The following is a 13,211-nucleotide window of genomic DNA, read 5'->3' on the forward strand; positions in this document are numbered from 1 at the left end:
TTTATTTTCACCCGTATCAAAAGGAGCACAGGCGAGGAGAGTCGGGGTAACTTCATTGTCAGGTCCCTGGGAAACGAGTGAAAGAGGACACCTGGGTCCTGATGGGCAAAGTTTCGGCAGGATGAAGGGGGGAAAGGCCTCTTTGTGTCGCCACCATGCCATTTAGCTTATGAACATACATCATTATGTTGGTGAGCTCACCCGTGTTAGTACGGGGCACACAGACCAACACAGTTACAGTCCTGGGTTTCCATCAGGCAGTACCTGATAATCATGAGTCCCTGGCAAGCGAAGACCCTGCCTGCCCTTCAGTTTACAACATCAGTGCAAGGATGGGATGTTTCATTCATCTCTAAAAATCTAAAAACTACACTATGAAAATAAAGTAATCCGTTGACTATAGGGTTAAGTCACCATGTACTGAAAGAGGTAATGAGGTAGAGGTTTCTGTTTATGAATGAACTTACCTTTAACAGATGAGTACACACGATGTGGAAAATAAATGCTTATCCTGATGGTTCACTCGCCTATTGCCTTTTGTGGGCGTGCCCGAGTGTAATGACTCCTAGTTCATTCAGAAGCCAGTGCGCACTTGTTGCTAAAACAAGGGGCGGGTATATAAGTGTCTGAACGACAGGTAGGATAACATAATGACAAAATACCTCTGAGACCGCAGCGCATCGCCAAAGATAACGTAGTCTCTCTCAATAGGTTACCTGGCGACATAGAGGTGCAGCGATGCTTCTTAACACGTGTGGGTACCAGTTCTTCTTCGTATGTATTTTGATAAGGAGCTGTCAAGCTGTTAAAAACGACGCGACGGAAACTTTAAATGCTCAAGTGATCGATGACCCGCCGGATACCCTAAGCAATGTATCGATGAATCAAGCGCGTAACGGCGGAAGACGTCAGAGCGGTACCAATGCCGCGCGCAAAGGTGAGACCAATTTCACGTTATCAAACGGAGACGGTCTGTGTAAGAGACCCTAATTTACTAGATACTCACTTATAATGTGTCGTTGATGTTATCAATATTTTGTATCAATTACGAGAGATTTTGGGGAAAAGTTGCCTATAAAGGGTTGGATTGGTCTGAGCTCAATTGATTTTTTGACAGTTTTTGACATCAAGAGAGATTGACGTCAGGTTTAGTGAGCTAGCAGAACCATTGTCAGGCAATCATCTACAATAAGATACTCGTTCTGCTCTTGACACACAGGTTAAAACCTCAGACACAGGTTAAAACCCCAGACACAGCTTAAAAACCCAGACACACAGGTTAACCTCAGACAGGTTCAAAACCCAGACACATAGGTTAAAAACCCAGACACAGGTTGAAACCTCAGACACACTGGTTAAAATCTCAGACACACTGGTTAAAATCTCAGACACAGGTTAAAAACCCAGACACGCAGGTTAAAACAGACACACAGGTTAAAATTAAAATTAATGTGTGAATCCAATGCCTCAGTATAATTGCACCAACATGTATGAATGCATCACTTTAAGCTGGTAATATGTAGAATGTATTAATCACACGAAAAATCTATCATTCTCTATGCCTAGCTACTTGTTACAGATCAGATTAAATTTCTCATGCTCTATGGCTGCTTGTTACAGATTAGATTAAAACTCTCGTTCTCTATGCCTGCCTGTTACAGAACATATTAAGCCTCTCATTCTCTATGCATTTTTGTTACAGAGTAGATTAAACCTCTTGTTCTCTATGTCTGCCTGTTACAGAGCAGAGCGAGGTCGGTTGCAGGGAGCTGAGATCCACCAAGTACATCTCTGACGGCCAGTGCACCAGCCTGAACCCCGTGAAGGAGCTGGTGTGCGCTGGGGAGTGCCTGCCCGCCCACCTGCTGCCCAACTGGATCGGTGGCGGGCTGGGGAACGGCCGGTACTGGAGCCGGCGCCACGCCCAGGAGTGGCGCTGCGTGGTGGACCGGAACAGGACCCAGCGCATCCGGCTGCAGTGCCAGGACGGCAGCACCCGCACCTACAAGATCACCGTGGTGACCTCCTGCAAGTGCAAGCGCTACTCCAGGCAGCACAACGACTCGGGGTCAAAGTCCGAGGCCCAGGCCAAGGAGAAGGCCCCCCAAGGCCCTAAGAGGAGGAAGGGGCAGAAAAAGGGTGGAGTCTCAGAGGACTGGCCCGCGGAGGAGCAGCCCAAGAACAACTGAGCCCCCGGGTGACGAGGTCTGCCGCCCTGGGTGTCTCCTCCACCCCCGACCTCCAGCTGTGAGGTGGGAAGACTGAGGTCCGCTGGACTACTGTGTGATTCTGTGAAGCGGCTGTCTATGATGTCTGTGCCAGAATAATGCCGTGATGTCACAGTGCAGCTGGCTAGCTAGAAACATACCACTGATGAGTGATTATGAAGGTGCATGTAACTGTGCATGTAAATAAATGGATTGTACTGTATGTATGTTCTAGGGGGTTACTTTTCAATGGAAGTTTTGTCTTCAAAGGATTTCTATGTCAATGTAATATATTTTTCTACTGGGATAGTTGAACTTAGAAACATGTTATTTTTTATATATTTGCTAAACATGTAATCACTGTCTCAATGATTTTCTGTGGATGATTGAATAAATAATGCTTTCGAACTTGGGTTTGCGTGATTCACGTTATTTTTCGTGCTTAGGTCCTACATACTAGAAGCACAATGCCACAGAGAGTGGAGGCAACTTCAGAATAAACAGGAACTCAGTAACAACAGAGGCATTAGTCAGTGATGAAATCTCCCTTTCAGCAGCAGAAACCCTATGCTGTTTTATTATGAAAGGATACCCCCACCTCCAGGCTATTGGGGCTGGTTCCAACAGCGGCAACATGTTAGGATGCTTCATTGTATCACATATCCTTTCATGTGCCAGAGTGAAAGCTGTGTTTTTGGTACGTATTGTGGATGCACAGTCTTAGCTACTTCCTCCGAGAGTTTTGGGAACCATTATTTGAAAGGTCCGTTAGTCCTAGAGCAGCACTTGCGTCACTGTAGTCCTGTGGGTCTTAGTTGAACCTCCTGTCTCTGTACTCTATCTACCTCCGGCACAGATTCTCCCCTGAGCAGCCATGATACGAGGACCACCTACCTTTCTTTAAACAACCCCAGAAAGAAACGCACTCCAACAAACTCTTCCAAGTGTTCCAGTCCAAAAGCCTGTTTCTTTACAACCTCTTGCTGTACACTCATTGTAGAAGTACATTTGAACGGAGTGGTCTTCATAAACACCAAAAATAATAGCACAAACGTTCCTTTACTTTGAGTTTTAGAGTTGTTTTTCCTTCCTTGTTATTGCTGGATGAGCCTGGTACAGGGAGGGTAACCATTGCTGAAGAGATGGTGGCTTTATGTCTATTTTCCATGTGCTGCAAGAGGGAAGGAGTTAAAAATGTCTGTTTTCACAGTAGTCCAACATAGTACTTTTCAGCCAGTCATTTTGTCAGAAACTCCTAATGTGCATTTCTGGATAAGTCCTTTGCATACTCTGTCCGTCCATAAAGACTTGGCTCTGGATATGTAGAGGAACAATGTCTGGCCTCCGGCTATCTCAATCCGTAATTCAGCAATGTGCGGTTTGTTACTTACCCTGTCAACACACCAACACCTGCCAGTAGGTTCAGTGTCAGCACAAACACCACAATTTCCCCACCTCTGTCTTTAACCCAAGTTTGTAGCCTATTGGACCATGAAATATCCAGAAATCTCATAATTACATGCCCCTGGAAGCACTTCTGAGGCGGTACCATCATGTAGTACTTAATTTTGACAAACTCCACATCCTGCCAGGCCCTGCTGGCTTACAGCAACAGAGTGTTGATGCTTGATCTGGAACTTGTGTGTCCACCTGCGTGGGTTCTACTTGAGCAAATGGGGGTGAAGAGAGGCGGTGGGTTGTTCTGGGGCATTGACTGTCTGAACTCCACAGGGCGGTGATTCACAGGTGGGTGTCGGAGCTGAACAGGACTGGCTCCATGTGGTAACGATCCTCGCTGTAATGAGGCTTCATTAATCAACGTGTTTACACCCGCTACCAGGCTACCTGCCAAACAGAATTTCAAGGAGCCAATTCAGCTCCTGTGCTAACCTTCCTATGTTCCTGTGCTAACCTTCTCCTTTGATCCTGTGGTAACCTTCTCCTCTGTTCCTGTGTTCCTGTGCTAACCTTCTCCTATGTTCCTGTGCTAACCTTCTCCTATGCTCCTGTGTTCCTGTGGTAACCTTATCCTACTGTATGTTCCCGTGCTAACCTTATCCTATGTTCCTGTGCTAACCTTCTCCTATATGTTCCTGTGCTAACCTTCTCCTATGCTCCTGCGTTCCTGTGGTAACCTTCTCCTACTGTATGTTCCTTTGCTAACCTTATCCTATGTTCCTGTGCTAACCTTATCCTATGTTCCAGTGTTCCTGTGGTAACCTTCTCCTATGTTCCTGTGTTCCTGTGATAACCTCCTATGTTCCTGTGATAACCTTCTCCTATGTTCTTGTGTTCCTGTGGTAAGCTTCTCCTATGTTCCTGTGCTAACCTTTTCCTATGTTCCTGAATCTTCTCCTATGTTCCTGTGCTAACCTTCTCCTATGTTCCTGTGCTCCTGTGGTAAGCTTCTCCTATGTTCCTGTGCTAACCTTTTCCTATGTTCCTGAATCTTCTCCTATGTTCCTGTGCTAACCTTCTCCTATGTTCCTGTGCTCCTGTGGTAACCGCCTCCTACTCTCTCTATCTATCTGCCATATGAAGGTATCCAACTATCGAAGCGCTGCAGCAATAAAGACATTTTAATGTGCAAGCTAAGACAGTGTGCGGGAGCCTTTTTCATTGTGTGTCTTCTGTTGGTGAAAAACAGTGCATGTGTGTTCTGAGATCAACAGGCAGAGAGAAGGCTGAGTCAGACACACCTGCTTGTCCTTCCTCTGGGACGTTTCTGAGGGATGTCTCTCCAGATCTGCTTCCCCACACCCCCTCTCCAGATCTGCTCAACCCCCCCCCCCCCCCCCTCGACCTGCTCTGCCTCCTCTCAGGTTTCATCCCTCTGCCTGTCAGTCTGGCATCGTTGCCTCTGGCCTGATTGCTGAGACAACTACACAGGTTAACCCTTTCAGGGTCTCTGAACAACATTGGAGAGACTACTCCTGAAATGTGGTGAGCTATGACTATATTGTTGTAATCTCCCCATAAATAGTTTATTTGTAGATCCCCATAGTCAGTTGTGTTTCCAGTAAATTTCCAGTGCCTTCCACCCTAGGCTACTGTAATTGATAGCATGGTGAGTTTGGACATGCACTCTAGTGGTAGCCTCAAGGAAAAAAACATTCTTGTTACATTGGGTACATTGCAAAACAATCAAATTTGAACTCATTCTGAATCAAAGTACTAGAAATGAATTTAGCCTAGTTGTGATTAAGACTTGTCAGTGGAGGTTTCATTCAAATGGTGTCTTCGTGTTCAATAGGGGCGGCACGTAGCTTAGGAGGAGCGGCCGGCTGGGGATCGCAAGGTCCCCGGTTTGATCCCAGCATGCGGAAGTGTCCTTGAGCAAGACACTGAACCCCAAAATTTCTCACATAGTCACTGTAGTACTGTCGCCTCACAGAAAGGGTGACTCGTCCTGTGTGGTCGATAGAGTGAGGGAGACAGCTGCTGCTGCTGCTGTTGTGCCGTTCGGGGTAGTGGGTGTCAGAGGTCACACTTAGGCGCCACTGGGGGGCCTCTCCTCTGGGGTGTCCATTGCACATCTCTATGGGACACGATAAACAGACACAACCCGGACTGACGACCATTGGTGATTGAGACATCATGTTAGGGTGACAGGCAACACATCTGTGGTAGTATGGTCACTCCTCGACCAATCTGGATTCACTAGGCCTAATCAGGCAAGCCTAGGCGTAGGGGTGGGACTTCGATTCCTGTTGAGACTTCGATTTGGAAACGGCAGGCAACTCGGCCGGACAGACTGATTTCGCCGCTCCCAGCAGGCAGATACGCTGATAACACCAGGCGGGGAGGGAAGTTAAGGCCTTGACTTCGCACCCACAGCTGCAGCCAGCAGAGAAGCAGGGAGAGAGAGAGAGACTAGGGAAACATCCGAGTGTTCCATGTGATTGTATCTCTATGAAATAAATCTATCATCTGTCGCCAATTCCAATCCCGTGTTGGTAATTTCATCAAGAAAGGCAATTAACATTGTGGTTTATAATTAGATGGTGCTACAACTCTTTAGTAAGGCTTACAAAAAAATTACACAACGCAGAGCAACAAAGAAGACCTCAAAAGCCAACAGGAGCACTTGGTTGGCCCACGGGCGCATCCCATGCATGCTGCCTTCTGTATGCTCCCGACTGCCCTTGGGGGAAGGATGACGGGATGGGTTATCAATCAAACTTGCTAATGATCCAACAATCCCCTTTGTGATTTGAGTCATTTTTAATCGTTTTCCTTCCAGCTTTGGAAGGAAAACGCTGTCAATTTGACGGCAACATCAATGCTCGATTTGCTGTCAGGTCTATAATTTATTTGAGTCATTTTTTGTCCTGGCACCTTGGTGTGGAGAAAAATCCTGCAACACTGATCCTACTGGCAAACTCTTTATTGGTATACAAAAAAAAACAACGTTTCGGTACTAGACCTTCATCAGGTTTAAAAGAGACTCATGTCAAACAGGATATATATAAAGAGGCCGGCCACACCCTGAAACTTGCTCAGGTGAGCTTGATTAGGGATCTGTGGGTGTGGCTAGATGTAATAGCCTACAGCCAACAAAAAACAATGAATATAGATAACATTTATAGAATACATATCAGAATAAATTCAAAAAAGTAGCATTTCAAGAAAACAAAAAAGACAGCAACAATCACAAGGGTTTAAATCGCCTACATGAAAAGTGTAAGATCAGATGATGCATAGTATAGAGGCCTCTACTGGGGCTTGATAAAATGAGGTCCTCAAAACCTGGACAAAGGCCTGTCCTGGCACCTACAGGATTTTCCCTCATTAGCTACAAGTGTTTCTTTTGTCACTTCATCTGAAAAGCAGGGCATGTTTCAGTTCAGTAATGACATGGCAGCAGAGAAACTGGCAGCGATCCTGAGAAAAATAAATGTTCCAAACCTGAAATATCGTGTTATTTTGGCCCCTGTAAAACTGATGAATGAATGTAAAAGTGGGAGTGTGTGTCAAAGGACCTGCTTGTGTTCTGATCACCCAGCACTGTGGAAGTTATCTGTCAGTCCGACCCTGGAGACAGAGATATCGACAACGGGCCTGAATTTACATTTAACTCAGAGCTATGGCTGACAGGGCCATAAAGAGATAGCTGAGATTCCCACACGATGGCTGGAACAAGACAAGCACATACACACAGTCTTGTTGAGTATAGGGTTGAGATGAGTCTAGGGTCTATCATACCATATAGAGATAATTAACTTTCTTTTCACCTTAACACTGTTCTACTCGCCAAGTGAACATGAGATGAATTTAGACACACATCACCAGACTGATGCACGTGCATTGGACGGGCAAACGTAACACATTTCCATGGTCATTATCATCTCACTCTGTGGCTGAACTCACATTCAGTATTGTTCTTTGGCAGTAATGTATTCCTTTGACATTTTGTTCATTGAAGTTTCGGGTTTACCCTCTTGCAAAAAGGTCACCTCAAGTTCACTCCAAGCCTCTGACAATACCCAGAGACGGATGTGGTACAGACATCTTTTCATGGACCGGAACCTCTCAGAATCTCACAGAGGACAGATCCGGGTGGGTAAACATTAACACTCTATTGGAGCAACATGATGGTGGCAGCAGTGCTGTTGAGCGCTCCTGACAGGCACATTGTGCACTGTTGTTTTTGCAGCTATAGGTGTTTACTTTGATTCTTTCATCAACCCCCTGTCAGATAGACCTATTGGGTAGCAGTGCTTTGTCTGGTTCCATGCTGTTGAAACACAACTTAAATACATCTCTTTAGCTCTATTTAATAATATATGGGGTATTGGCATTATTTGAACTCACGACAGTCATTGAGTTCAGCCAGTCTTGACTGTATTAACTTGGTCTCAGTATGACGGAATGATTCAGCCAGTGTCCTCATCCGCTTCCCGTGGCCAGTCTCACCTGTGTTATCCCAGGTGTGCCTGAACGCCAGGTTGCCTGGCTCGTCAGCTGCGGAGAGCTGTGTGTGTCACTATGCGTTGTCGGGACAATGTTAAGCCTCTTCCTCTGTGCCGCGATATGGCGAGTGATCCGATGACATCGTCACTCGTCACCCCACAGGAGATCAGTCGAGTCCTACCTGGGTGGGCCGGATCAGGCTAGCCCAGCCTGTCCAGGAGAATCTCACTGGCCTCTCTCTCTCTGATGCTTCACTAGATTGTGCTTTGCACAGTTTCCTCACATAACTAAGCCCCACAGACACTGGTCTCTTTCTGATCCTCAGATGGTTTGAAGAACTGGGCAAACCTGATGGCTGATACAGACGATCTGCAGACTGTCTTCGCAGACAACTTTTAAATGTAAGGTCTGGCGCTGAACTGTAGGATTTAACTGATCTAAGTTTCGACATTTATTCTGGTGTCACCAGTTATTTTGATGACGATTTGGCAACGGCGCCCAGAGTAGTGGAAGTCATGGAAACAGACTTTCAAGTGCTCGGTGGTGAAGAGATGTGATTTGTGACACTTGCATTATTTATCAAAATTGCAGCTTTTCATCCCAGATACTAATCGAGAAGCTAGCCAGAAGCTATTTACGCCTGGCACTACTCTGGTCCTGACCACAACCTCAAAAAGATCTCTCCATTACTGTACATCAGGACTATGTGGAACCGACAGCTGCATATTCAAACCACATATAAAAGTACTTTCATTAAAACACAAACAGGCTTGTTCACGCTCGGTAAGAAAACAGGAAAGTCCAATCTCCACAAAAGAGAGTAACTTTCATTTTGGAAAAAGTTTGATTACAAACACAACAGAGTGTTACTGGGAGAACCAGGTGGTTCCTGGCAGGACACCCTAGGTACAACTCTAATGTTAAATGTAAAACACTATAACCTGATTATTAAACATAGTATTTGGGTTTGGGTTGGTATGGGACTACACTACTTACAGTATGACCTATGTAACATGGCTCATGGCCAACAAGGTGGCTGGATGTAGTGATGTATTCGCAGCTCATATACCCAGGTAAAGAGAAAGAAAGTGAGAGGTATTACTAGGGCTGGGTATCACATAAAATTGTGATACCAGTACCAATACCAGTACCTTTAAAGTAATACTGATACCAACAGAGTAGGTCAAGGTCAAGGTCAACATTTAAAATCAACTGAAGTTGCACCAAAGTGCTTTACAGTATAAATAAAATAAAAAACAGACAATACATACAAACAATACTGAATATAAAAGTGCACCATTTAAAAACAACACAGTCATACTAGGGCCAGGGATGTATGGCTTATAGCCTTAGAAAGCCAGTGAAAACAGGTGAGTCTTTAGCTGTGATTTAAAAATATCTAGGGTCTGGGCAGACCGAATTTGTGGCAGCAGGCTGTTCCACAGCTTCGGGGCAGCCACTGCAAAAGCTCGGTCGCCTTTAGTCCTGAGCCTAGACCTTGGGACATCCAGTTGGAGCTCATTTGATGACCTCAGTGCTATAGCTGGGGTGTGAACATGGAGAAGTTCAGCTAAGTACTGAGGGGCCAGGCCATTCAGTGCCTTAAAAACAAGGAGCCGTATTTTAAAGTCAATCCGGAAGCGAACAGGGAGCCAGTGCAGGGAAGCCAGCACCGGTGTGATGTGGTCTCGCTTCTTTGTACCAGTCAGGAGGCGGGGCGCAGCGTTCTGCACTAGCTGCAGGCGTCGCAGGGAGAGCTGGTCTAGACCCACATGCAGACCATTGCAGTAGTCCAACCTGGATGAAATAAAAGCATGGATAACCCTCTCTAAGTCATTTGGAGAGAGGTAGGGCTTTAATTTGGACAGGAGCCTTAGCTGGAAAAAGGAGCCTTTTACTACGGAGACTATTTGTTTGTCAAATTTAAAAGCACTATCAAACGTAACACCCAGACTTTTGATAAAAGAGCGATTCTTGGCAGCTAAGGGTCCTAGAGCACCAATAGAGTCCTTTTGACAGTGTCCAAACACAATAACCTCTGTCTTCCCATCATTAAGATTGAGAAAATTTTCATCCATCCATGTCTTAACATCATTTAAACAAGTTAGCAGAGGCTTGAGGGAATCCTGACATGCCATTTTCAACGGAAAGTAAATTTGGACATCACCTGCATAGCAATGAAAGGAGACATTGTGTTTGCGGAAAATAGACCCCAGGGGCAGCATACAGTATATAAGAAAAATAATAAAGGGCCTAGGATGGAGCCTTGCGGGACACCACAGGTAAGGGGGGCTACATTTGAGGAGAACTCCCCTAGGTGGACAGAGAAACTCCTGTCAGTCAAGTATGACTGAAGTAACTTGAGGGCAGCACCTTTAATGCCAACACACTGTTCTAGGTAGGATAGAAGGGTCCTATGATCTACAGTATCAAAGGCCACGGTTAGATCTAATGTTACCAGGATAGCAGCACACCCAGAATCAACAGTTAAGACAAGATCATTGAACATTCTTAACAGAGCGGTTTCAGTACTATGACGAGGTCTGAAACTAGATTGGAACTTCTCATAGACATAATTTTTCTCTAGAAAAGATTGCAGCTGAATAGAAATTACTTTCTCCAGCACCTTGGACAGAAAGGGCAGTTTGGAAATGGGCTTGAAGTTTGAAAGAACAGTGGGGTCCAGACTTGGTTTTTTGATTAGTGGCTGCATTATGGCATGTTTAAAAGGAGCTGGAAAGACTCCTGAACTACAACAGGCATGCACTAAAACCAGAAAGAACGGGCCAACTGAGTCAAAAGCCTCTTTTAGGAGGCGAGAGGGAACACTGTCAGAGGGGCAGTTTGTTGGCCGCAACTCCCAAACAGCATCAGACAGTGGGGACAGGGATATGGGCTTAAACTCGTCCAAAACAGCTGGGCATGTAGGTGGCATAGAGGGGTCAAGGGCAGCACTAGAGGGTACAGAGCGAAGATATTACATTTTATCAACAAAGAAATTGAGAAAATCATTACAGAGTACTTCATTCAATACTATTTTTCTCTCTACTTCATTCAGTAGCCTACCCATCATGTGAATGGAAGCATTCAGTTGCATAAAATGCCACAACCTCTCCCAATCCAAATCATTTTTACAGAAATTCATTGAGGCAATACCTCTTGGGTGTGGTATATGGCCTATATACTGTACCACGGGTTGTGCTGCGGTATAGGCACGATAATTGGCGCAGTTGGCTAGGCCTAATATTTCACATAGAACGATAAAGAGGCTTTGCCCGTGGTATATCGTGGCTTATACCATGGCCTGGGTGAAAACTTGATTCTGATTGGCTGGGGGTGTGTATTATTTCTCAACAAATGCACAACTAGAGCCTCATCACAGTTTTCACAAATCACAAATGAATGCACTTGTTTCACATCACAATGAAACAGCCTTGTAATGTTAGCTCTACAAGTAAGGGATAATACACAACGAGGTGTGCTGTTATCGAAAATTATACCATGGCCTGGGTGAATACTCGATTCTGATTGGCTGGAAGGGTGTGGATTATTTCTCGACAAATGCATGGCTAGAGCCTCATTACAGTTTTCACAAATCACAAATGAATGTGCTTGTTTCACATCACAATGGGTGCGTTAAGTAGCTGAGCGCTCACTGAGCGGTTTTAAAAACCACTTAACGGTCTGCTCTAACCGAGCGCTGAGTTCTGAGGAGACAGCGTCACTGTTTTTTTTTGTTTTTTTTTAACTAAAAACGTAAATGTACAAAACCAGATACATTTTGGTAATAACACTGTAGGTTAATTCGAACTGAAAATGTCCTCTAAACAATTCCGGTATTCAAATCCAACGGCGTTATGTTGTTTTTTTACTAGGTTGCTAATTTTGACGATAGCCCTGCAATTCCTGGCTCAACAGAATGTGTGGCTAACCCTAGCCTACCCCAGAATAACGTTGGTACAGTAATATGGAATTCTCATACAATGACGAGGCGTAGCCAAGCAATATTTTCAGGGCGACACTTCACAGAATTCATAGTGATTATTTGTGGTCGTTTTAAATAACTTTATACAACGGTATAGATCCAGTCCATTGTCTCTAGTTTGCATTCCAGCCATGGCGATAACCACGATGGCCCCACGCTAAAATGGAATGTTCGCACTATCAATCCACCTCTTAGCCTATATTGCTTAGCAACAATTTCTGTTACACCGTGTGAGAGACTGAGCTGCATGGGGAGTGACAGTCAGCCACCAGTCAGTGACTGCCAGAGAAACGCCTGTGTACGTGCAGCAGAGTTGAAAAAAAAGAGGTTGAAGCAGGGAGCAGGCGGGAAGAGAGAGGATGATGGTGGTCGTTCAGGACTCACTGCGGCTGACAACGTTTCTGTGGAGCTTGACACGGGCCTGTCTTGGAGAGAGTCCTTGGAACCTCAAAAAGATCTGAGAGTAGTGCACAGTAAATTAATAAAAGTGCTAAATTAGGCTCCAGTGGCGTTCGAGAAGAGGACGTTTCAGACCGAGACCGTCGATGTGTAAAAGGGAATTGGCTAGCGTGCGCACAGCACTAGGTTAGCCAGTTGCTGTGTTGTGAGCTAGCTTTTTAATGTGACTAGTTTGCGTCCGTTCCTGCTGCTCCGATTCTCCGGCCAAAACTCCCGCTCCACAGTCCCCTCACTCATGAACAAGACCCCCAGATACTTGAACTCCTTCACTTGGGGTAAAGACTCATTCGCTCTGGTTCACGAGTGAGGGGACCATGAAGCGGGAGTTCGAATCGGAGCAGCAGGAACGGTTCTGCAATCGCTTTAACGCACTGTTGTGACGAAAAGAGAGCTGAGCCAAAAGGCAAGGTCTATCTTCGTTCCGACTTTCACCTATGGTCAAGAAGGTTGGGTCATGACCGAAAGAACGAGATCAAGGATAGGCCTACAAGTAACTGAGATGAGTTTTCTCAGGAGGACTGGTGTCTCCCTTAGAGATCGGGTGAGAAGTTCAGTCATCCGTGAGACTCGGAATAGAGCCGCTGCTCCTTTGCATCGAAAGGAGCCAGTTGAGGTGGTTCGAGCATCTAGTGAGGATACCTCCTGGG

At 45.5% G+C, this 13,211-nt stretch overlaps 1 protein-coding gene across 1 annotated transcript; it reads left to right on the forward strand.

The window, feature by feature from the left end:
* Window positions 1-738: 738 nt before the first annotated feature.
* sostdc1b (sclerostin domain containing 1b) lies at window positions 739-2,327 on the forward strand (the record flags this gene model as incomplete). The annotated part of the gene is made up of 2 exons (XM_084455118.1): window positions 739-937; window positions 1,744-2,327. The coding sequence occupies 2 exons, from the start codon at window positions 739-741 to the stop codon at window positions 2,187-2,189; spliced, it is 645 nt and encodes a 214-aa protein (XP_084311244.1). The 3' UTR covers window positions 2,190-2,327.
* Window positions 2,328-13,211: the final 10,884 nt, after the last annotated feature.

Source organism: Borostomias antarcticus (genome assembly GCF_949987555.1).
Source record: "Borostomias antarcticus genome assembly, chromosome: 21".
In the NCBI taxonomy this organism is placed as follows: Eukaryota; Metazoa; Chordata; class Actinopteri; order Stomiiformes; family Stomiidae; genus Borostomias; species Borostomias antarcticus.